The 25,680-nt window shown below is 35.2% G+C and overlaps 1 protein-coding gene across 3 annotated transcripts in view; it reads left to right on the top strand.

Moving 5' to 3' along the window:
* The window catches only part of TBC1D19 (TBC1 domain family member 19), a 157,238-nt gene that overhangs the window by 75,927 nt on the left and 55,631 nt on the right, over positions 1-25,680 (top strand). For all 3 annotated transcript variants that reach the window (XR_001444697.3, XM_028847965.2, NM_001260783.1), the window contains 4 exon segments: positions 1,012-1,050; positions 2,669-2,781; positions 16,889-16,963; positions 22,192-22,254. Coding sequence is in view for 2 of the 3 variants with exons in the window: in XM_028847965.2 (XP_028703798.2) it covers positions 1,012-1,050; positions 2,669-2,781; positions 16,889-16,963; positions 22,192-22,254 (290 nt within the window). In the remaining variant the exon portion in view is untranslated.

The following is a 25,680-nucleotide window of genomic DNA, read 5'->3' on the forward strand; positions in this document are numbered from 1 at the left end:
GATTGCTAATTATCGTGGGATATGCACATCTGTTTAGTGTTAGTAGATATTGCTGGACAGTTTTCCACAGTGTTTGTGCCAAGTTCTACTCCTACTAGCTTTGTATGAGAAATTCATTTGCTCCACATCTTTTACATTTAGAATTGTCAGTGTTTTTCATTTTAGCTATTGTTGCGGTTGTGTGTTTCATAGTGGTTTTAATTGCATTTCCCTGAAGACCAATGTGGTTGAGCAACTTTTCATGTGTTTATTGGTCCTTCAGGTCACTTCTTTTGTGAAGAGCCTCTATTTAAGTCTTTTGTCTGTTTGTGTCTGAGAGTCATCTGTCTTTGTCTACCAGGAGTTCTTTATATATTCTGAATAGGAGTCTTTTGCCAGATATATGTACAGCAAATATATTCTTCCACTTTGTTACTTACATTTTTCTCTCTCTTAACAGTGTTTTTTGATGAACAGAAGTTTTTTTTTTTTTTTAATGTAATATAGTCAGTTCATGAATCTTTTTCCATTATGATTGGTACTTAAAAAAATCTCATCATAGAATCTTTTGAAATGATATTTGTAGAGTGAGATTTTTGCTATATAGTAGTAAGGCTTTTATTAGATATACTTTTATTAGATAGCCAATGGTAGATTGGAGTGGAAGTAGGATTTTGTAAATGAAGCTGTCAATAAGTTTTGTTTTTCTTTTAGAAAAAACTAAAAGATGAATGATTAGGAACATTTTTGTATTATGAGGAGATGTTTTAACGAAGGGAAAATTCATTCATCAGTTTTTTGTTTGATTAAATGCTCATAAGTCTGTTTTAATTTTAAACAAAAAATTCTTTCGCTTTAAACAATTTAGAAAAAACATTTTTACATATAAGATATTCTTGTAGTTTTCTATATAGCCATCTGGCTTTAAAAATCATGAAACGTATCAATACCAGAAAAATATATCTAATGTTGTTCCAAATGTGGTTGATCATACTCGTGTCTAATAATTTTATTTTCTTTTAACATTTTTAGAACTTTTTGAAAATGAGCATGTACGTATTGGGCAAAAAGGTAAGCTTTTAATTATAAAAGTTATTATTTATGAAAAGTGAGACAGTCCCAGGTAAATGTCTGCCTCAAATAACCTCCAAGGAAATTTAATCTCTGAAAAGCAAAAAACCTAAAGGGGGTAATAGTTAACCATGTAGACTATATAATGAAAATCTTTGTAAGTAGGGAAAATGCATCATTTTGGCTTTATCAATAAATATCAGAGAAAGAAGTACACAGCTGGTTCACTAAAAAGGAAATGCAGACACATATTCCTCAGGGATGTTAGCTTAATCCATTCGGCAGTAGAATTTCATTTTAAAATCAAAGAGGCAGGTTCTGTCTTTGATGCACCCACACACCTCTCATTAGAGTTAATGGGAATATGCTCCCGCATTAGGAGAAAATATAACTGTAATGGTTCCCAGTGACCATTCACAGTGGTGTGGCTTAATAACCAAAGTGGCTGTTAGTATTCTGGGGAATAATTTTTCCCTGTCTTTAGAAGATTCTTTTCCTTGTTTTTATAAATCCTTTTTTGTCTTTGAAATATGAAGTACAGATTGGTCTTTGTGTCAGAATGAACCTTCTATGGCAACTATATTGTCATGTACCAAATCCCTAGTTCAATTTTTAAAAATCGTATTTATTTAGAATTTATTTGTATGATTTGACACTTTTATTAAGAGCAATTGCAAATTAAAGAATATGTTTCATCTCTTTTTTATTTCATGATTCCTTTGTTTCTTCTGCTCATGTCATGTCATTTTCATTTAATATAAGATTATTTTTTCCATATCCTTTTAAGAAGAAAATATAAGGAAACAATACTGGTTAAACATTAGCAGTTGCTTTGGTATGTCTTTTTTTGGTTTTGCTTCATTTTGTTTTTTTGGACCTTTATTTCCAGACTGAATAGCTGACATTTTTATTAAAGAAAATAAAAATTAAAATGAAAGCAAAAAATAACGTATTGATTGTGTGAACTTGGCTGCTTAAGAGTAATTTGATCCTTCTTACATGGTTATGAGATCTTTGTTTCTACATCTTTTAAAATTACTGTTTTCTGTTGATTTTCGCAAATAACTAAGAAGTCATTTAATAGAATAGATAGCTAACATTCTTATATACTGTAATTCTTAGCCTGAAACTTCATGTACCATACTATTTCCAAATATTAGAACATTCATGAGGTAGTAGAATATACATAAGAAATTTGGGGTTTCTGTAGCTATGAATGTACCTGATAATGGAATCTAAAAATTATTTCCTATATGTATATACATGCAGACAGACAGACAGACAGACACACACACACACACACACACAAGTTTCAGATCCATGGAGCTATAGTTAAATCAAAGTGATCTCAAAGTCCTTATTAAGTCCCTCCTTATCCAGACTGGGTAGGAGATGAAAGAGCTTAAAGCTTGCAACTGGGGCAAAGGTGGGGGGATGGGGGCTGCAAATAGGGCTGTATTGAAATCCAGAGAATAAGTTTTAAAAGGTAAAGATATGGTGTAATTATGTTAGATAGAAAGACTGAATGTCAGCTTCCCAAAAGATTTATAATTGAAGATTTCAGTGATATTTCTTACATTCTGAGTTTTCTAAGGAGATTTTCATATACTTTTGATAGTTCTAGCAGAACAAGATAGTGCTGCTGCTCAACAGTACATCAGACAAGGAAGTCCCACGGCACTGAGAGCTGAATTGTGGGCTCTCATTTTGAATATTTCCAGCCAACCTGAGGTAAGAAGAAAAAAAGGGTGGGTCAGATTTTAGCTTTGGGGTATTTATTTTTCAAAGACCAGTTATTCAAAATAGGAAAAAACTTTTGTTTCTTAATCTATTATTAACCCCCTTTTGAAATTTTCAAAATCACTATAGTTTTAGGTTCTAAAATAAGATTTAACATATAATTTAATCATTGTCTGCTTAATATACACGTTTTTGTTATTAATAATTAATGAAATGGTGTGATCTTACATATACAACAAAACAGTAAGTAAAATTTTGAGAAGTGGAGGCTGACAATTTAGATCCGTGAAGATGTGTGGTAGAATAAGGATGTTAGACTACAGAGAAATAAAGAAAGGCAACTCAGGTTAAGTAAATGAATTCTTTGTCCCTATAGTTACCTTTGAAATATGCACTATTTTTATGGTTCTAGAAATTGACAGATTAAGTGGGAATGTTTTTTTTTATATGTAAGAACATTTTATTTTAGGAAATATGAATATGAAAAGAGATCACCAATAGATGGGTAATAGATTAAATAAAACAAAATTATATAAGACATTGATTCTTGAAATATTCTTAGTGGGGACTTTTTGTTTATTTTTTGCTTAAGCCTATTAATCATAGAAGTTATCCATTTAAAAGATTTTAATGAATAGCACACTAATAGTTTTCTAGCCTGGTGTTTAAAAACATGGGTCTTGGAATCATACAGACCTGGTTTCAACTTCTAGCTCCCCCAGCTTACTAGAAATATATCATTGAGCAAGTTCTTATATTTCTTCAAATCTCAGTTAGCCCACACTTAAATATAGGTAATAATATTTATATCACATAATTATTGTCAGAATTAAATGAAATAATATACCTGTACTTTTAACATAGTGCCTGGAACATAAATGGTCACTATTAATAAAAGTAATCATAAGAGTTACATATTACATATAATTATGTTATAAGTTAATTATAATTAATAATGATGTTTTTAAAGAAAATCAAATGTTATTAATACTATTATAAAAACTACACCTCTAACCCTTGCAAACTATGTATACGTGCATGTGTGTATACTGTGTTTTAAATCTCCTTCTGAACAGCTCTGTCAAAAATCACTTGCCTCCTTTTTGTAACAATAAAGCTTGTAATTTATTTCAGAGCAGTTTTAGATAAATAATATTGCTAGCCTTTTATAGTGACACTTTAGAGAAAATAGGGTATAAAATAGATTTGAGTATATATTGGGCATTTTTTTGAGTGTATCAATTCTTGTAGAAGATACAACTCTTGTCCTGATCTAACTTTGTAGATGCGCTGCCAACTTAACTGTATAGAAATTGGATTAACAAATTCTGTCTCTTTGCAGAGGAATCACTGCCATTTCTAAAACAAATTTAGAATATTTCCAGAAGTATCATCCTAATAACCCCACATAATAATAAAATAATAATCCCCGGTAATCATTATTTTTTACAGTGTTCAAAGGTCGTTTTTACTACTTATAGATGTTTTCTTGTAAAAAGAAAAAAAAATTTTTACCCTTGAATTTTGGAGCTAATAGCCATCTGAATTTTCTAATTGCAAAGTGACAAGTCTATTCAATATCTGTAAATAGAAATTAATATTTTCAGAAAAGCAACCCTGAGGTTTTGATTAAAGCATCTTTTATCACTTACAGTTAATTTCAGCTATAAAAGTGTGACCCCAGTGAACTATAGTAGTTCCAAAATAATTGTTGTAGGTGGTGCATTAGAGAGACAGAAAGAGAGAAGGAAAAAGAATACTACTTCTTATTAAGAATACCTTATTGAAATTTTTTGTTGAATCGCTTTTCAGTCACATAAAATAAGCTGCACATATAATTGTAGTCATAGTTGAGGAGTTAGACATAAGTGGAAGATTTTACATTTCACAAACATAAAGCTATTCTTTAAAATCTATTTCAATACAAAGACTTTGAATATAATACTTGTGGTTCCTAGTAAATTCTTTTCATAGTTTGAATAGAATATTAACTTTCATTTTTTTAAGAAAATCTGTGTTAGGTTTAAAAAGATTTCTTTCGTATATTTCCTTTTCTACACATTTCTAGGTATGTGTCAAAATATCCATATTTAATAAACATTGTTCATATTTTAAAAATTTTTAAATTTCAGTTTGCTAATTAAAGACAGAAAATGTTCCTCTACTTTTGCTCTAGGTACTTGCTTACTGATAAAATAGCCAAGACTAATATTAACAAATAAGATTTTCTTTAGTGATTTCTTAGGAAGATTCTTACAACCTTGCCTTGGCCCATAATGATGCCTGACCTGCCTGGATTTTTGTGGTCAACTCACTTAGTCTTCACAGTGCCTGTTTCTGACCTCTACTCTCTTCAATCCCTTCTCTTCAGTCTTAGCAAAATACGTCACCTCCTGATACTTAGAGAAAACAGAAGTCATCGTTAGAAATTCGTTCAAATTCTTCCTGCCAAACTTGTAAACTTAATTGCATCAGCACCTGGTCCTTTCCTCATCTACTTTTATTTAAATGGAAGAAATGTCAAACTGGGCACAGTGACTCAGGCCTGTAATCCCAGCATTTTGGAAGGCCGAGGCAGGTGGATCACGTGATTTTGTGAGTTCGAGACCAGCCTGGCCAACGTGGAGAAACCCTGACTCTACTAAAAATACAAAAAATTAGCCAGGCATGGTAGTGCATGCCTGTAATCCCAACTACTTGGGAGGCTGAGGCACGAGAATCACATGAACCCAGGAGGTGGAGGTTGCAGTGAGATCATGCCACTGCACTCCAGCCTGGGCAACAGAGCAAGACTCTGTCTCCAAAAAAACAAAAGAAAAGAAAAGAAATGTCCACCTCTTATACCTGTTGTCAGTATTTAACCTCATTGACTACTCCTTTATTGAAATATTCCTTTGCTTTTGTGACACAGTGCTCTTTCTGGCATTCTTCATTGGTGGAGGGTCTTCTTTGTCTTATCAGTTAGGATTCTTGAGGGTCATTCTCTTCTTCATACATTCCTTAGCAAATACTACAAACTCCCAAAACCTCAGTTACCAATTACCTCAAATCTATATACTTTCTTCTCAGATTTCTCTTTTCTAAACCTCAAATGCAGCTGCTTAGTGCACCTAAGCACTTGTGTATCTCACAAGCACCTCCAATTCAAGATGTCAACACTCTTCCTAAATTCCTTTTTCAGTACCATTGTCCGTCAAGGAACCATAGCCAGAAACCTGGTGTCATCCCTAACTCCTGAATATCATATTACTCAATTATATTACTCAATAATTCCTTCTTGATTTAACTCCTAAACATGTTTCACTACCACTCTCATTTCAAAATACCATCATTTCTTGCCTGAATTAAAAAAAAAAAAACTTTCTACCTTATCTTTCTGACTTCAGCCTTGTTCCCTATGAAATCCTTATTATTATTATTATTATTATTATTAATTAATTTATTTATTTTGAGATGGAGTCTCACTCTGTCATCCAGGCTGGAGTGCAATGGCGTGATCTCGGCTCACTGAAACCTCCGCCTCCTGGGTTCACGCCATTCTCCTGCCTTAGCCTCCCCAGTAGCTGGGACTACAGGCGCCCACCACCATGCCCAGCTAATTTTTTTTGTATTTTTCAGGAGAGACGGGGTTTCACTGTGTTAGCCAGGATGGTCTCGATCTCCTGACCTCGTGATCCACCTGCCTCAGCCCCCCAATACCCTACTCTTTTAAAAACTGAAATCTAGTGATATGGTTTGGCTGTGTCCCCACCCAAATCTTACCTTGAATTGTACTTCTCATAATTCCCACATGTCATGGGAGGGACTAGGTGGAGATAATTAAGTCATGGGAGCAATTTCTCCCATCCTGTTCTCATGATAGTGAGTGAGTTCTCATGAGATCTGATGGTTTGGTTTTGTAAGGTGTTTCCCCCTTCACTGGGTACTCGTTCTCTCCCCTGCTGCCCTGTAAAGAGGTACTTTCTGCCATGATTGTAAATTTCCTGAGGCCTCCTCAGCCATGTGGAACTGTGAGTCAATTAAACCTCTTTCCTTTATAAATTATCCAGTCTTGGGTATTTCTTCATAACAGCATGAGAATGGACTCATATAGTAAATTGGTACTGCAGAGAGTAGGGTGCTGCTATAGATATCTGAAAATGTGGAAGTGACTTTGGATCTGGTTAATAGGCAGAAGTGGGAATAGTTTGGAGGGCTCAGAAGAAGACAGGAAAATGTGGGAAAGTTTGGAACTTCCTAGAGACTTGTTGAATGGCATTGACCAAAATGTTGATAGTGATATGGACAATGAAGTCCAGGCTGAGATGGCCTCAGATGGAGATGAGAAACTTTTTGGGAACTGGAATAAAGGGGACTCTTGTTATGCTTTAGCAAAGAGACTGGCAGCATTTTGTCTCTGCCCTAGAGATCTGTGTAACTTTTGTCAATTGAGAAAAATGACAAGTCACAATTAGGAGGTTTGTTTGCCAAAGTTAAGGATGTGCATCCTGGAAACAGGTCTATGCCTTCTCCAAAGATGATTTTGAGGGCTCCAAATTTAAAGGGGAAAGAGTGAGATATTGAGAAGTACACAATTTTCATGTAAGAGGTGGGCGGGAAAAATAGTTATTCATGCCTTTGCCTGGCTCAGTGAATCTGCATTTTTTTTTTAACCTAAGATGACACAGACAAATGCAGCGAGGAAAAATGTGGGGAATCTGCATTTTTCCATAAGGTAACCTAGAAAAAAATGGGGCAGGGAAGCAATCAGATATGCATTTGTCTGGTGGGCAGGGAGGTGACTGCACCTGTGAAAATAAGCTATCAATTTACATTGCCATAGTGAAATTTTAACAGAAACACCTTAAGGTAAAGATCTTCGAGCTCACTAGGAATTTCCTTGTGAGTAAAATATGGGGGAGGTGTGTAGCTTTTCATCTTATAATCATCTTTTTAAAGAAACAAAAGGGGAGGCAGTTTTGCATGACCCAATTCCCACCTTGACTTTGCCCTTTAGCTTAGTGATTTGGGGACCCCAAGATTTATTTTCCTTTCACACTTTGCACTTGAGAGAGATGATTTAGGGTAAGTATCTGGTGGAAGAAATTTCTAAGCAGCAAAGCATTGAAGAGGTGACAGAGCATGAAAGTTTGGAAAATTTGTAGCCTGACAATGTGGTAGAAAAGAAAAACCCATTTTCTGGGTAGAAATTCAAGCTGGCTGCAGAAATTTGCATATGTAATGAGGAGCCAAATGCTAATTGCCAAGACAATGGGGAAAATGCCTCCAGAGCATGTCAGAGACCTTCACAACAGCCCCTCCCATCACAGGCTTGGAGGCTTAGGAGGGAAAAATGGTTTCCTGAGCCAGGCCCAGGGTCCCCCTGCTCTGTGCAGCCTCAGGACATGGTACCCTGTGTCCCATGCTTCAGCTTCAGCCGTGACTAAAAGGGACCATGGTACAGGTCAGGCCATTGCTTCAGAGGGTGCAAGCTCCAAGACTTGGCAGCTTCCATGTACACAGAAGTCAAGAATTGAGGTTTGGGAACCTCCACCTAGATTTCAAAGAATATGTGATGGATATCCAGGCAAAAGTCTGCTGCAGGGGTAGAGCCCTCATGGAGAACCTCTGCTAGGGCAGTACAGAAGGGAAATGTTGATTGGAGCCCCCATACAGAGTCCCCACTGGAGCTGTGAGAAGAGAGTCACCATCCTCCAAACCCCAGAAGCTTGCACTGTGTGCCTGAAAAAGCTGCAGACACTCAATGCCAGCCTGTGAAAACAGCCCTGAGCAGGGCTGTACTCTGTAAAGCTACAGGGGCAGAGCTGGCCAAGGCCATGGGAGCCTACCTCTTGCATTGGCATAGTTAATGCCAGAATGAGTTGAGACTTTGGAGGACTGTTGGAAGGGCGTGACTGTGTTTTGAATTGTGAGGACATGAGATTTGGGAGGGGCCAGGGTAGAATGATATCGGTTGGCCATGTCCCCATCCAAATCTCATCTTGAATTATGGTTCCCATAATCCCTACATGTCATGGATGGGACCAGGTGGACATAATTGAATCATGGGTGTGGTTTCCTCCATTTTGTTCTTATGATAGTGAGTTAGTTCTCATGAGATCTGATGGTTTTATAAGGGGCTTCCCCCTTTGCTGGGCACTCATTCTCTCCCCTGTTTCCCTGTGAAGAGGTGCCTTCTACCATCATTGTAAGTTTTCTGAGGCTTCCACAGCCATGTGGAACTGTGAATCAATTAAACCTCTTTCCTTTATAAATTACCCAGTCTCAGGTATTTCTTCATAGCAGCGTAATAATGGACTAATACATCTGATATCACAGCTCTTCTGGTTAAAGACTTTTTAAAATCCTGTATTTGAAACACCTTAACATACTTCCTCTTTTCCCTATGTTTGTACATGTTCCATCTACTTTAAAACAAATCTTTTGTTCTGCCTTTTCCTTCCTTTCTACTCACTCCTTCCCATAGCATTATACATTCTCAAGTCTTTTCTATCTTAGGAATAAAAGTAAATCTTAAACCTCATGCCTTTCCTAGCCATCTCCCTCTCCCTTTCCTTCCTTTCACAGCTACACCTGTGAAACAAAATTCTGTGCTAGACTTAATTTCATTAATTACTTGATTGTATTAATATGAGTTAAGTAATGCTGAGTTAATCACTTGATCTCATTAATTACTCAGTCAATTGTAGTCTGACATACACCCACCCCCACTATATGACTACAACTACCCTAATTAAAGTCACCAAGGAATAGTGGACATATTTTAGTTCTTATACCTACAGTATTGATATCAGTGCCTACTTGATCCTTGAAATATTCTTGGTCTTTACTTTAGTTCACCCTGTTTTCTTAGCTCTTCGTTCTCTTTTCTTTGTTTAGTCTCCATTTGGATTTCTCTGCTGGACTTTAAGTGCATGTATTTCTCAGAATTCCATTTTGATCTTATTCTATACATTTTCCCTGAACTGCCTCATCACAAATCACCTATTCCCTAATGGCTTCAACTCTCTTTTCAATCCAAGCTTTTGTTTAAGCCTAAAATTTTTCATTTCTAGTTGCCTAGAGTAGCAGTCTTCAGCCTTTTTGGGACCAGGGACCAGTTTCACGAAAGACATTTTTTTCCATGGATGGGGGTGTGGGTGGGAATGGTTTCGTAATGAAACTGTTCCACCTCAAATCAGGCATTAGTTAGATTCTTATAAAGACCACACAACCTACATCCCTCTCATGTGCAGTTCACAATAGGGTTTACACTCCTATGAGAATCTAATGCTACTGCTGATCTGACAGGCAGCAATGCTTCCTGGCCCACCGCTCACCATCTGGCCCAGTTCCTATAAGGCCACGGACTAGACTGGTACCATGCTGGGGATTGGGAACCCTGGCTAGAGAACTCCATTATATGTTTCATATATTTCAGATTCAAAAATATATCATATGTCTAAAAGAAAAATATATCATATGTCTAAAAGAAAAGGCATAATCTATACCTCAATATTTTCTACAAGACACGTTGAATTGTCTTTGCACCGTGTTGTTCTCTCCCTGAAATGCCTTCTCTGCCTTTTGTCTACTCATCTTAAAATTAGCTATAAACTGTTAGGAATTCTTTGGGTTTTTTCATTTCCCAAGAGTTTATTTGTTTTTCTTAAGTTAAGACGGTGTAAATCTGTGTAAAATACCAAAAAAGTAACTGAAATTAAAATATTCTCTGATGCTAAAAATTGGGCTACTTTGTTTTTCAAAGATTGCTTTTTATAATGATGTTGTATTACTCTTACATATATATACATTACCAGAGCTTATACTAAATAGTCTTTTAAAATATTCTGTTTATATTGGTAATCATTAAATTTTATAGATCCTTATATATTTTATCAGATAAATTAAAATATTAACATAAAAATTTGTCTCATTGATTGTAAGCATATGGTGTAATTCTGACTTTCCTACCAATGTTTTTCTCTCATGTTACATGGATAAATTATACTAAAAACTATTGAAACCAATAGCATAGACTGAGGATTATGGAAACTATTTCAGTCACCAGCTATGACAGTTAACTTGGCCAGATCTCATTTTTTAAATGTGAAAATTCAGAAAAGAAACTAGATATTTCCAAAGTCTCTTTTAGGTCACAGATTCTCCGGTATGTTTTTTTACCTCTAGAATTTAGAATAGATTTTTGTCTAAGCACTGTTATCTGTTTAAAGTCATAGTTATGAATTTATTCATAGCATTTAGATTGTGTCTAATCTTTTAGGAAACCATCTTTAGTTATTCAAATTGGTGACTGGGGATCCTTGTATGAGTACAAATTATTAACTGCATACTCTCCTGCTATTCAGGCAGCAACCAGCCCTATAACTAGTTTAGATGCTTTTAGATCTTTAAGCACTATAATTAATTGGGTGGGAAAATAATGTGTTTTACTTAATTCAGTTTACTATTTGCATCCATTTGGGAGAAAACTCACAATTTGAAATCCACATAAAAATTTTGTTTTGAAAAAATAAAGGGATCATGAGGTATATGATTTTGTCCATGTGTCAATAAAATATACTGCTCAGTGGTTGATAAAGAACAGCTGAACTCTTAAGAACTCTGTCCAAGCTTATGCCTAAGTCACTAGATAACAAAGGTCTTGATTTAGTCTAAAGATCTCTGAGGTTAGGTTACTTGTCTATCTGGATTACTGCTATACATCTATCTTCTAGCCGGAAATATTAAACATCCAATAAAATTTTCAATAAAATATACTAAAAGTTGAGTTAATGTCCTGTACAGGGATGTGGATGAAGCTGGAAACCATCCTTCTTAGTAAACTATCACAAGAACAGGAAAGCAAACACTGCATGTTCTCACTTATAAGTGGGAGTCGAACAATGAAGACACATGGACACAGGGAGGGGAACATCACACACCGGGGCCTGTCAGAGGGTAGGGGATTAGAGGAGGGATAACGTTAGGAGAAATACCTAATGTAGGTGATGGGTTGATGGGTGCAGCAAACACCATGGCACGTGTATACCTATGTAACAATACTGCATGTTTTGCATATGTACTCCAGAACTTAAACTATAATAATAAAAATATATATATATACACACACACTAAAGGTTTAATATTGCTAAGCTATATGATATGTTATTCAAGAGAACAAGGAAAAGTATAAAACATAATTATTTCTTATGTATATAGTATCTTTGTTAGATGCAAATATCAATAAGTTTTTAAATTTTACTTTATATTTTAATAGACATTAAAAGGGTTATATTGGGGAAAGCCAATATATTTTAAGTAGTTATAATTATGTCATAGTTGTCAAATGACATTAATAAAACTTAGCAGCCATTTGTAATCAAATCTTTAAATGAATTACTGAAAAATAATACAACTATTTCCCCAAACCAATAATAAATTTAAACAGAAACGTCAAAGCTCTTTTCATTAGAATTGGGAGTAAGGCAGTGATTATTCACCAGTATTATTTGTCATAGATTTTGAGGTCCTAGCTGAAGATGTGGAAATGAGTTGGTTTATGTTTGGGGAAAGTAGAGATACAGCCATCTTCTTTGCAGATGATCATGACTGTATACCAACAGATTTTTTAAAAATTACAAACAGAGGGATATGAAATAGATATACAAAATCAAGCCTTTTCTCTATTATCAATAATGAATTAGAAATATAATAGTGGAAAAATACCTCATTTTCAATAGTAGAAACATTAAAATATCTGTAAGATAAATTTAGCAGGACAGGATCCATAGGAGGAAAATTATAATACTCTATAAAGAGCAATAATATTTAACTCTTACATAGCACTTACCCTGTGCCAGATACTATTCAGAGCATATTACATGTATTAATTCATTTATTTTTCACATCAACCTACAGAAAAGTTGCTGTTATTTTCATCATTTTACTGAGGCTCAGAAAAGCTTGTTAATTTACCTAGGGTCACACAGCTGAGCTCTGCATCATTCTTGGGTGGAGAGCCTTAATGTCATTCATAAAAACAGGAAAGTCTTAATATTATAAAATTTGTCAGTTTTTCCAAAACAAATTTATTAGAGTATTAATTTTATTTTTAACTGGATGAAATTATCATAAAGTTCTCATGGAGATTAAATGTTTAAGAATAGTCCGATAAATTATGAAAAATAATGAATGGTGAGTCCATAGATAGATCCAGGTCTAGCATTTTATTTCAATTGCAAATGCATGGTTTATTTAATAAATGATGCTGATAATTGACCATCCTTCTGAAAGAAAACAGACCTTTTGATAACTAGGTACAAGAATAAATTCCAGGTGGATTATAAATAATAAAAAAAATTTAATTGACAATTTTAGAAATAAAATTAGGAAAATATTTGTATAAACATGTGGTGGGGCAGCCTTGCCCAAATCTAGTAGGAAAACCCAAAGCCCTAGAGTACTTTTTAAAAATGGTCAATGTATGTTGGCAAGGAAGTGGAGAAACGGGAACCCTCCTTCACTGTTGGTGGGAATGTAAGTTAGCAGAACCACTGTGGAGAAAAATTTGGAGGTTCTTCAAAATACTAAAAATAGAGCTACCATATTATCCAGCAATCGCACTCCTACATATATCCCCAAAAGAAAGGAAATAAGTATATCGAAGCGATATCTGCACTCTCATGTTTATTGCAGCACTATTCACAATAGCCAATATTTGGAAGTAACCCAGATTTTTATCATTAGAGGAATGCATAAAGAAAATGTAGTACAAATATACAACAGAATACTCTTCAGCCATGAAAAATAGTGAGATCCTGTCACTTGCAACATGGATGGAACTGGAGGTCATTATGTTAAGTAAAATAAGCCAGTCATAGAAAGACAAACTTTGCAGGATCTCACTTACTCATGGGAGCTAAAAAGTAAAACAATTGAACTCATGGAGATAGAGGATAAAAGGGTGGTTACCAGAGGCTGGTAAGGGTAGTGCAGGTGCAGGGGAAGTGGGGAAGGTTAATGGTTACAAAAAATAGAACAAGTGAATAAGACCTAGTAATTGCTAGCACAACAGAGTGACTATAATAAAAATAATTATACTTTTAAAAATAACTAAAATACTATAATTGGATTGTTTGTAACACAAAAGATAAATGCTTGAGGCATTTACCCTGATGTGATGATTACACACTGCATTCCTATATCAAAATATCTCATGTAACTCATAAGTATATATATCTACTATATACCCACAAAAATTAAACAGAAAAATAAATTGTCAATCTATACCATAAACCAAAATCAAGTAACACATTTTTGCATTACAAATGACAGTTAATCTTCCTTATAAACAACAAATCTAACAAATTATTAAGAGAAAGATAATCTAATAGAAAAATAGGTATATGTTATGAATGACAAATCATTGAAATGGAAATTCAAATGGCCAATAAATATATGAAAGGTTCTTCAACTGTATTATGAGTTAGGAAAGTGCAAATAAATACATCGAAATGTTTCTCAAGCATGAAAATGTTTAAAAGAGGTGAGTACATAGATAAAATGTGCTCTCATGTTGCTGGTGGGAATTCGAATTGATTTTTTTTTCTGCGATTAGTCAGGCAATTTGTAGCCCAGTTTAAGATACATAACAGCCTTGGCCAGGCACGTTGGCTCATGCCTGTAATCCCAGCACTTTGGGAGGCCGAGGCGGGCAGATCACGAGGTCAGGAGATGGAGACCATCCTGGCTAACACGGTGAAACCCCGTCTCTACTAAAAATACAAAAAATTAGCCAGACGTGGTGTCAGGCGCCTGTAGTCCCAGCTGCTCCTGAGGCAGGAGAATGGCGTGAACCTGGGAGGCGGAGCTTGCAGTGAGCTGAGATCGTGCCACTGCACTCCAGCCTGGGCGACAGAGCGAGACTCCGTCTCAAAAAAAAAAAAAAAAAAAAAAGAAAGAAAGATACATATAGCCTTCAGCCTATAATCCTGCCTTTGCCAATTTATTCTGTAGATATAAAAGCATAGTGCCTAAGGATATTTATTACATTATTTGTAGGGACAAACAACCTGAGTATCCATCTGTTCAGGTTGTATGATTAAACAAATTGTGTCAAATCTATTCAGGGATATGATTAAACAAATTGTGTCAAATCTATACCATAGCTTTAAAAATATTAAAATATATGTAACTATTAAAAAGAATGAGTTAAATGTGTATTGTTTAACAAGAAGGAAAACCATGATATAGCATTAGGTTAGGGAAGCTGAATAATGAGTATGGTATGATTCCATTTCATATTGAAAAACGACAACACAAAGGCCCAACTATGATTACATAGTCATATAAGCATGGAGATAGGTATAAGCATGGAAGAATACAAATTACAAATAACACCACAAATACAATACCAAATACAAATAATATTAGTTATTTGGGGACAGTTGAATGGAAGGAAAAAAGATGCTTAACTTTTTCTTTGTTTTACTTTAGATTGTTTCACTTATTTTAATGGTCATATATTAGTTTGTAATTTTAAACTTATTTTTAAAAAGGAGCAAACCCCTAAACGTAGCTTTTGCATTACTTTACTTATGCCAACTGGCAGGAATTGATATTTGAATTAGGTGCTGTTTCCACCATTAAGGAGCCTGCATTCTAGCCAGAGAGATGGATTCAGTAGATACAATGGAAGATAAATAAAATAGTAAAATAATTTTGCTTTAGTTAAAAAATGAAAACATCAATGATAACCAATTAAGGCTTTTTAATTAAAATTTAAATGACTAAAAATAGCCAGTAAAGGCCCAGATCATCGTTAGGCAAAGAGCACTTTGACTCAAGCCAAAGAACTATGTATTAAACATCTTTTGCGATGTAGAAATCATATTTCAGGAAACATAAAGTCAAGATTTTATCCTGGCAAGGCAGCTACATGCAGTAAATATTCCTCCTTATCCCAGACGACCCTATCCCACAACCCTTCTGTGAGGTCAGGAGTCATACAGATCCGCGTGTGCTAAATTTTGCTTTTGGGTTTGAGAGGAGGCTAGGGCTAACGTGCCTGAGAGGTGAAAGGAGGGATTTGGAGGAATATGTGGGTCAGCTAAAGCAACGAGATAATACTTCCATCTCTCGTTAGCATAACTGTTACCCAGTTGATCCCTACCTTCATCCTTAATGCCCCGACCAACTATGAACCTGATGCTTAACTTGATTACTGTCTCTAGTCCCTCCTCCCACTTTCTTTCCTCCCTTATTCTCTCCACTTTCCATTTTCCCTCTCTTCCACTTCTTATTCTCTATTACATTAAACATTAGCCTAATCTCATAATTGTGCAGTTAATAAGATTTTATAATATTATGGGGCCATATTTTTGTATTTATTTATTTATTTAAGAGATTGGGGCTCATTCTGTCTCCCAGGCTGGAGAGCAGTGGCTCAATCATAACTCACTGTAACTTCAAACTCCTGAGCTCAAGCATATGGGACCATATTCTACTATTAAAAGCTGACTTACTTTATATGCTATATGATTGCTTTTACTACCAGGAGTGCTTTGTTATGCTTAAACTTTTTATTTTGTAATAATTTAGGTATTAGAAAGGCAGTATAAAGTAATCCTTCTGAGTTTTTTGTATAGGTTGTGGGGCCAGGTTTCCTGAGGTTAAATCTTACTAGCTTTATGGTCTTGGATAGCAAGTTACTTTTCTCTCTTGGCTTCAGTTTCTCAAGCATAAATGGGAATAATAATCACTGACCTAATTCATTTTGTTGGTTTGGGATTAAATGAGTTAACTCTTGTAAAGTGGGTAAAATAGTGCCTGGTGCCTATAAATACTCAATAAATGCTGTATTTGCTATTAAAGCTAATTTATAGTTAACTTAGCAAATATTGACTGAATGCTCACTAGGTGCCAGACGTCATCCTAAGTGATAGGAGTAAGTATATTCATTGAACATCTACTGTTAGGCATGAGGGTTATAATAGTGAATAAAACTGAGTTCCTGCCCTTCTTAGTGTTTGGAATGCTATTGATTATTATTTGAATTTGAGGCTGACTTTATAAATGTGATTGACCTTTAATTTTTTTGTTTTACTTTTAAATTTAGGATGTCTTGTATTATGAGCAGCTTAAGACCAATGTGATACAACATGACCTTTTGGTGGACAGTCTAATCTATAAAGTAAGTAAAAGTCAACTTAGTTTTTTCCTTTTCATTAATATCATTAAAAATTGAGATTCTTCAGTATGCAGAGTCTGTACTATGTATAATGATATATATTAACCTTGAAAAATAATTTTAAGTGATTACATGTATACATATAAAGTTGGTGTTCAAAATTTGCAGTTTCCATTTTATGTTATCTTCTTTCCCTTTGAAGCTGTCTTCATGATTCTTTTTTAGTCCTACTTTTTGATGAAGATAATAAGCATTTCTTATATCTCTAAATTCAGGCTTTCTACACAAACCAAGTAAAAAGGCAACTGAAAAGCAAAACCGGATTATAATATTTTTATCTTATGATTCTTTAGGGCCTACTTGTGTATTCTCTTTATATTGAAGTCCTTTTTAATTTTTAATTTCTTTTAGTTTCTAGACATATGGCTAAGTATATCTCAAGTTTTAAGGTAGAGATACATTGAGATTTTGCCTCCAAGCATCTGATAATCAAGTTGAAAGCTGAGTTAATGCTTTCATCACTGAGCCAAACAGGGTCCGTTTTCCAGTACACAATAGAAAGCCAAGCACCAAATCACTGGGTTTTTGTAGCTAGAAAGGTTTGATCAGATTGGATCCTGCCATGGGGTGATGCCAGGGCTTGATCTGATTGAATCCTGGATACTGCCGTGTGGTGTCCACTTCTTAATTCAGACCCCACTCCTTAGTCCTATCACATAGGTTCCACCTGTGGTTGCATGCTTGGTTAATCTGGGCATGCTCAGGTTACATGACCTTCAACCTGGGGGTCCATGGCAACTAAAAAACAGCTCATAACTGTGTTACATAAAAGTTGAACCAGATTGGTCTGGTGTAGCTAATACTTTATGTGTAATATAGGATATGAATAATTTTGAATTAATATTAGGCAACTTAAAAGTCTTAGATTTTAAATTTAGATTTGAAATATAAGGGAGAAAGGCATGTAATTACAGGTCTCGGAAATGGGGAAAAGAAGATTACATATTGAGGACCTGAAAATTTGTCTGAGTAGAACATGGCCAGGGGTAATAATAACTATTACTAACAAATGACTGCTTATTGTGCCATATAGTATTCCAAACCCTTTACATAGATTACTATTTAATGCCTACAAATACCTAAGAGTAGCAGATACCAACATTTAGGCTGTGAATTATAAATGCGTTGTTTTTCTAGGGAAAAAAACTTGCATTCTGTAAAACTACGCATTAAAAATAACAGAGCTAGGCCGGGCGCGGTGGCTCAAGCCTGTAATCCCAGCACTTTGGGAGGCCGAGACGGGCGGATCACGAGGTCAGGAGATCGAGACCATCCTGGCTAACACGGTGAAACCCCGTCTCTACTAAAAAATACAAAAAACTAGCCGGGCGAGGTGGTGGGCGCCTGTAGTCCCAGCTACTCGGGAGGCTGAGGCAGGAGAATGGCGTGAACCCGGGAGGCGGAGCTTGCAGTGAGCTGAGATCCGGCCACTGCACTCCAGCCTGGGCGACAGAGTGAGACTCCGTCTCAAAAAAAAAATAAATAAATAATAAAAATAACAGAGCTTATGGGCAAAACAGGGTTGGGGTAGATCCACTCACAATTTTTGCAACTTTGTAATCATAGTACTAACAAAAGCAATCATTGGTAGCCTGGGAGAAGAATCAGACAGCTCAGGCAGGCTCGTCTGGTAGGAGCTATTAAAAATGTGTAAAAATAATAATACAGAAGTGCTAAAATAATGCAAATGCAAGTGGTGCTCTGGGCCACTGGAGCTACTGTTAAGGTGAGCACAAGAGAATAGCAGGGGAGAAATGTTGTGGGCTGGGAGTGTGCCTCTCTGGAGAGGGAGCCCCAGTGCCAATGTCCGTTTTTTAATGTTCTTAAAATGCAACTGTAAAGTCTCATGCCTGTGCAGCAGCAGCTGAGCTAAAGACATTTTTTTTCCTGCTGATGGTTATAATTCTCCTCCCTCTGCTCCAACTCCTCTTGCTTAATAAAAATTGCATCTGAACCAATACAATTTCCATGTTATACTAACATCATTTCCTTACCAGCAGCCAGCAAAATAGTGACACGTGTGTTGTAACAAAGTAGAAAGTAGTTATTTTGTTATTTTACAAATGAGGAAATTGAGATAAAGAAAGAAATTTGTTTAAATTAACATATGAAGTAGTGAAGCCAAGATTTAGACCTAGCCAGTCTGACTTCAGATCTGTATTCTTAACCACTGAGCTCTACAGTAAGTGGAAATGAGAGTTTAGAGAATACAGTCCTTTGACGGAAAGTCTTGAATCTCACAGAGGTTTTTCACTAGATTTGGATCACAGGTACTATTATTAACTTTGAGGTCAAATTATTATGCTCAGTGGATTATTTTATCAAAAATGTAAGAGATCTTTTGGGCTGTAAGACCATTAGCCTCTTTTCTAGTCAAATGAAAGGAAACTCACATGTGAAAAAGTTCAAAAAAGTAAGAGTGCTAGGATGAGAGTTCTCTTTGTCTCCAAAATGAATTTCAGTTTGAGTCAGTAAGGAAAATCTGTTCCAAGAAGGAAGTAATTTGTGCCTGAGGAATTGAATAAAACTGTTGATGGCGTCTGTCCTTTGCACATCATGAATGTTTCTAGGAAGATATCTGTCTCTGGTTCTTTTTGACTTAGTTGGGCTCTGCCGATCACTCCAAACATTATTAAAGTCAGCCGTTGAGGGAATGATCACTTAAAAAAAAAATTCTGTTTCATTACAGTTCCCTATAGCAAAGACTTATTTTATTTATTTATTTATTTATTTATTTAATTAATTTTATTTAATTTTATTTTTTTGAGACAGAGTCTCGCTCTGTCGCCCAGGCTGGAGTGCAGTGGCCGGATCTCAGCTCACTGCAAGCTCCGCCTCCCGGGTTCACGCCGTTCTCCTGCCTCAGCCTCCCAAGTAGCTGGGACTACAGGCGCCCACCACCTCGCCCGGCTAGTTTTTTGTATTTTTTAGTAGGGAGGGGGTTTCACCGTGTTAGCCAGGATGGTCTCGATCTCCTGACCTCGTGATCCACCCGTCTCGGCCCCCCAAAGTGCTGGGATTACAGGCTTGAGCCATTTTAAATTTAACTGAAAACAAGATGGAATTCTTTTAAAGGTTAAAGGAATGAATGGAACAAGGCAATGTTACAAAATCCGTGATCAAATAGCTCAAACGGTCTACAAAATTCAACCAGGCTGTTGAGCAAAGTAGCAATCAGGGGAGGATAGAAAGTCATAGATGTTCTGAGCCAATGATGTTGTGAGTATGGAACATCATCGAACCCTCCCTAGGCTAATTTATTAAATGGTTCTTTTTTTTTTTTTTTTTTTTTTTAACAAACTTGCCTTATATCCATGTATTCTATAGTTTTCAACCATTTACTATAATCTGATAATTTATACTAGTGTTTTTCAACCTTTCTTCATTATCACGCTCCTGGAGAGAAAGATTAATTAACTTATCTCTAATAAGAAAAAGTAAATAACAAAAAATAAGATTTGGGTGGGTAGGGGTGAGCTCTGGTCTGCCACGTATCATTGTAATATGTAAAATTTGTTGACCTCCAAGAACCAGTTTTCATGCCCCCAAAGGCAATAGTATCCCCCTGCTGAGAATGCATGATCTCTACTTTTGTCTAGGTTGTCTTCTGACACAGAAAGCTGGACCATTTCTTTCTCCTTAATCTGTGTAATTATGGTTTTTTCAGACTTAGCACACATTCGCTACCCCCAGAGTCATCTATGACTCCATCCTCCCCTGATTACTACTTGGCTCAACAGCCTAGTTGAATTTTGTAGACCGTTTGAACTATTTGACCATGGATTTTTGTAACATTTCTTTGTGATTTTCCCATGTTTTTACTATCTCGCCAGTGAGATTGTAGGCTTCTTGATGATAAACATTTTTTTGTTTGTCTTCTTTTTTGTTTGTTTGTTGAAGTTTTGATTTTCGTATCCTTCATCCCAGCCAATCAGTACTTGTTGAATTGATTATATATTGGGTCTAAAAGCATGGTGTAGTTTACAACTGGAGTTTTTGGATACATGTAAGGTTTGAGATGTATATTTACTTATAAATAGATGAACACTATTATAAGTAAAAGGACTTTTGGTGAATTTTTTTAAAAAAGCTTTCTGGATATCTACTCTTTATCTGATACTGTGCTAGGCATTCACCTATCCTTTCTGAAGTAGGCAGTGGTGTCCTTATTTACATATATGGAGATTAGGCTCAGAGTTACTGACCAAAGTTATACAGCTAAAAGTAGTGGAACTGATTTCAAATCTTGGTTAAATCTGTTGGAATTTCATGTTCTTTACACCAAAGCACACAAGCAGCAAGTTCCAACTCTGGACATAATACTCAGAAACAATCCTGGGGGAATGTTTTAGTTTGTTTTTCTAGACTTTTGTTCATTTGTTTGCTTGTTATTGGAGAGGGGTACCTATATACTGATGAATTATATTACAGGAAAATATAATTAATTTCTATTAATAATTTTATCATTTTTATTTTTACTCATCAAACATGTATTGGGTATTTAGGTGCTAAGCACTGTGGTGGTACTACATATACAAAAAACATTTAAGACATTTGAGCTCAAAGTGACTAAAGTCTCATAGGGAGACTCATAGAAATCATTAAGGTAGACTCAAATCAGAAAGTGAGAATAGGAATATATTTAAAGAAGGAAACTAATATGCTATCCAGGGGAAGTCAATGAACTGGCCCTTAAACTCATAATGCAGAAAATCAATGTTCCTGCTCTCTCACTAACAAGTGGTGACTTGCAAGTGAATAATCACAAAGGCATGGAAGATATTTGGTCTTTTGTGGGAATGGCAAGAATGTGGACTTCAACAGTGATATTGGAACAGTAATTTGGGGCCAGATTGTTATGATTGCTTCTGGATGTTATGCTTGCATCCACTTTTCTTTTCTAGCTTTAAGCCATCTAAATATTAGATTAAAAGGAGATAAAATTGAAATAAATATTAAAGAATTACTAATGGGACCTTAAATGAGGAATTCGAGGTGAAATAATGTGTCACATATATTAGTTCAGTAAATATAGCAATGGTAAAATCTAATCTAATCACAATAAAATAATAAATTTATTGTGGTAATGCTTCTAAATACTGATTGTATGCCTTACTACTACAGACAGATCCATTTGGGTTCTTTTCAGTACTGTCTACTTTTAATTATAGGATGTGAAGTTGACAGCAAGCAATGATGATTATTATTTTGTATTTGAAGATTATTTATATCAGGTAAGTTTAAAAATTAAAATATATAGTGTTCTTGTTTTAGTTTCTCTAAATCATGATACTTTAGGAGATATCTCTGTTGTTGACTAAATCCTTTTGTAATCCATGGCATGCTTGTCAGATGAAATGTTCTAAGTTTGGGATAAGATTACCTTTTGTTTTTACTGTGAAATTAGATAGGAGAATAACAGTTCCCAATTGTTTCTTTTTGTCATATGTGGTACAACAAGGAGGTATTGGCAGGTAAGTTTTCTATTTTTGTTATTGGCACAGATGCTTAAATCAGATGTCAAATTCATATTTAAGCCATTCCAAGATGTTTGGAGAAAGCATTTTGCATTATATTTTTAAAATTAAAGATATTGAATAAATAATGTTTCAAAATAAATTTAGAGTGTCATGATTATCCTTTGATCATTTCATTTGCTAATATTGTGGATGCTTGGATTCTTACTTTTTCACATCTACTAGGATAAAATCATTTATCATAAATAGAAATGTAATTTATATAGAATTGCCTATATGATGTTCTTTTTTAAAAGATTATACATACATATTAATAATTTGATTTTGAATGAATGTCAATACAAATGTCATAGAGGAAATACATATATTCTACACAGCAATTTCTGCTCGATTAAATGTAAGTTGGTCACCGCTGTTTGTATGAGCAGGTTTTCGTTTGATAATGGTGTTGTGGTGTATATATGTTTAAGAGAGAAGATAAAGTTAAATAAGCATCTGTCAAGAAGATTTATCATATGTTCCAAGAGCTAAAGTATAAAGACTTTATAAGATTTATTTATAAACTTAAAATTTTAAATAACCCCAGAAACAATTTTAAGAGATTCCTGTGATTTCAAATGCATAATTAAAATTTTTTTTTAAATAGTAGACTTACAATTCCATTTTAATATAAAGTTAGTTATTAATTAAAAGTTAGAGAATACAAAAATCTTCTTCTAAAAGTTTGTTTGGGTAGCTAATATGTAGCCCTGTATCTAATTCTTAGTACTCAGTAAATTTTTGAATATACAGGTATATCTCACTTTATTGTGCTTTATTGTGTTTCACAGATATTATTATTTTTACAAATTGAAGGTTTGTGGCAGCCCTGTATTGAGCAAGTCTATCAGCACCATTTTTTTCAACAGCATGAGCTTTTTTCATATTTCTGTGTCACATTTTGGTAATTCTTTACAATATTTCAAACTTTATTATTATATCTGATTTAGTAATCTGTGATTAGTGATCTTTGATGTTACTACTGTAATTGTTTTGGAATGCCACAAACTACACTTAAGATGGCAAACTTAATTGATAAATGTATGTGTTCTGATTGTTCTACCAACTGGCCATTACCCATTTATCTCCCTTTCCTCAAGCCTTTCTAGACCCTGAGACACAACAATATTGAAATTAGGCCAAGAATAACCCTACGGTGGCCTTGAAATGTTGAAGTAAAAGGAAGTTACATGTCTCTGACTTTAAATCAAAAGTGAGAGATGATTATGCTTAGTGAGGACGGCATGCCCAAAGCCAAGATAAGCCAAAAGCTAGGCCTCTTGCACCGAACAGCCAAGTTGTAAATGCAAAGGAAAAGTTTTTGAAGGAAATTAAAAGTGTTACTCTCGTGAACACGTGAGTGGTAAGAAAGGAAAACAGCCTTGTTGCTGATATGGAGAAAATTTTAGTAGTCTGAATAGAAGATCAAACTAGTCATGACATCCCCCTAAACCAAAGCCAAATCCAGAGCAAGGCCCTAACTCTCTTCAACTTTATCAAGGCTGAGAGAGGAGAGGAAGCTGGAGAAGAATAATTGAAAGCTAGCAAAGGTTGGTTTATGTGATTTAAGGAAAAATGCCATCTCCATAATTTAAAAAGTGCAAGGTGAAGCAGCAAGTATTGATGTAGCAGCTACAGCAAATTATCCCTGTCTAGCAAAGATCATTGATAAAGGTGGCTGCACTAAACAACAGATTTTTCAGTGTAGGTGAAACAGCTTTCCATTGGAAGAAAATGCCGTCTAGAACTTTCATAGCTAGAGAGGAGAAGTCGGTGTTTGACTTCAAAGCTTCAAAGGATATGCTGACTAAGTTGTTAGGGGCTAATGCAGCTGGTACCTTTAGGTTGAAGCCAGTGCTTGTTTACCATTTCAAAAATCCTTGGGCCCTTAAGAAATATGCTTAATCTACTCTGCCTGTGCTCTATAAATGGAACAAGAAAGCCTAGATGACAGCACATCTGTTAACAGCATGGTCTACCTAATATTGTAAACATATTGTTGAAGCCTACTATTCAGAAAAAAAAATTCCTTTCAAAATATGACTGCCCATTGACAATGCACATAGTCACCCAAAAGCTCCGATCCAGATGTACAAGGAGATAAATGTTGGTTTCACGCCTGCTAACACGACATCCATTCTGCAGCCCATGGGTAAGGGAGTCATTTTGACTTTCAAGTCTTATTTAAGAAATACATTTTGTGAGGCTATATAGTGTCATAGATAGTGATTCCTCTGATGGATCTGGAAAAAGTAAATTGAAAGCTTCTGGAAAGGATTCACCAATCTAAATGCCATTAAGAACATTTGGGATTCATGAGAGGAGGTCAAAATATCAACATGAAAAGGAGTTTGGAAGAAGTTGGTTGTAACCTTAATGGATAACCTTGAGGGGTTCAAGACTTCAGTGGAGGAAGTAATGGTCACTGTGGTGGAAAAAGCAAGATATTTGGAATTAGAAGTAGAGCCTCAATATGTGACTGAATTTGCTTCAATCTCATCATAAAACTTAAATGAATGAAGAGTTGCCTCTTGAGGATAAACAAATAAAGTAATTTCTTGAGATAGACTCTACTCTTGGTGAAGCTACTGGACACATTGTTGAAATGACAACAAAGTGTTTACATTATTACTTAGTAAAACAACAGCAGGGTTCAAGAGAATTGACTCCAATTGTGAAAGTTCTACTGTGGGTAAAGTGCCAACAAACAGAGAAATATTTTGCGAAAGGAAGAGCCTATCAATTCAACAAACTTTATTGTTGTCTTATTTTAAGAAACTGCCACAGCTGCCCCAATGTTCAGCAGCCACCACCCTGGATCAGTCAGCAGCCATACACATTGAGGCAAGACCCTCTACCAACAGCAAGGTTACAGCCTGCTGAAGATTCAGATGGTCATTAGCACTTTTTTCAGCAATACATTATTTTTAAATTATGGCATGTATATTTTTGGGCATATGCTGTTGTACTTAGTAGACTATAGTGTAGTGTAAACATAGCTTTTATACATGCTGAGAAACCAGAACATTTGCGTGATTTGCTTTATTACGATACTCACTTTATTGTGGTGGTCTGGAACTGAACCTGCAATATCTCCAAGGTATGCCTATATAAATAAAATTAATTATTCACTTATACAATAAT

Source organism: Macaca mulatta, chromosome 5 (genome assembly GCF_049350105.2).
Source record: "Macaca mulatta isolate MMU2019108-1 chromosome 5, T2T-MMU8v2.0, whole genome shotgun sequence".
In the NCBI taxonomy this organism is placed as follows: domain Eukaryota; kingdom Metazoa; phylum Chordata; class Mammalia; order Primates; family Cercopithecidae; genus Macaca; species Macaca mulatta.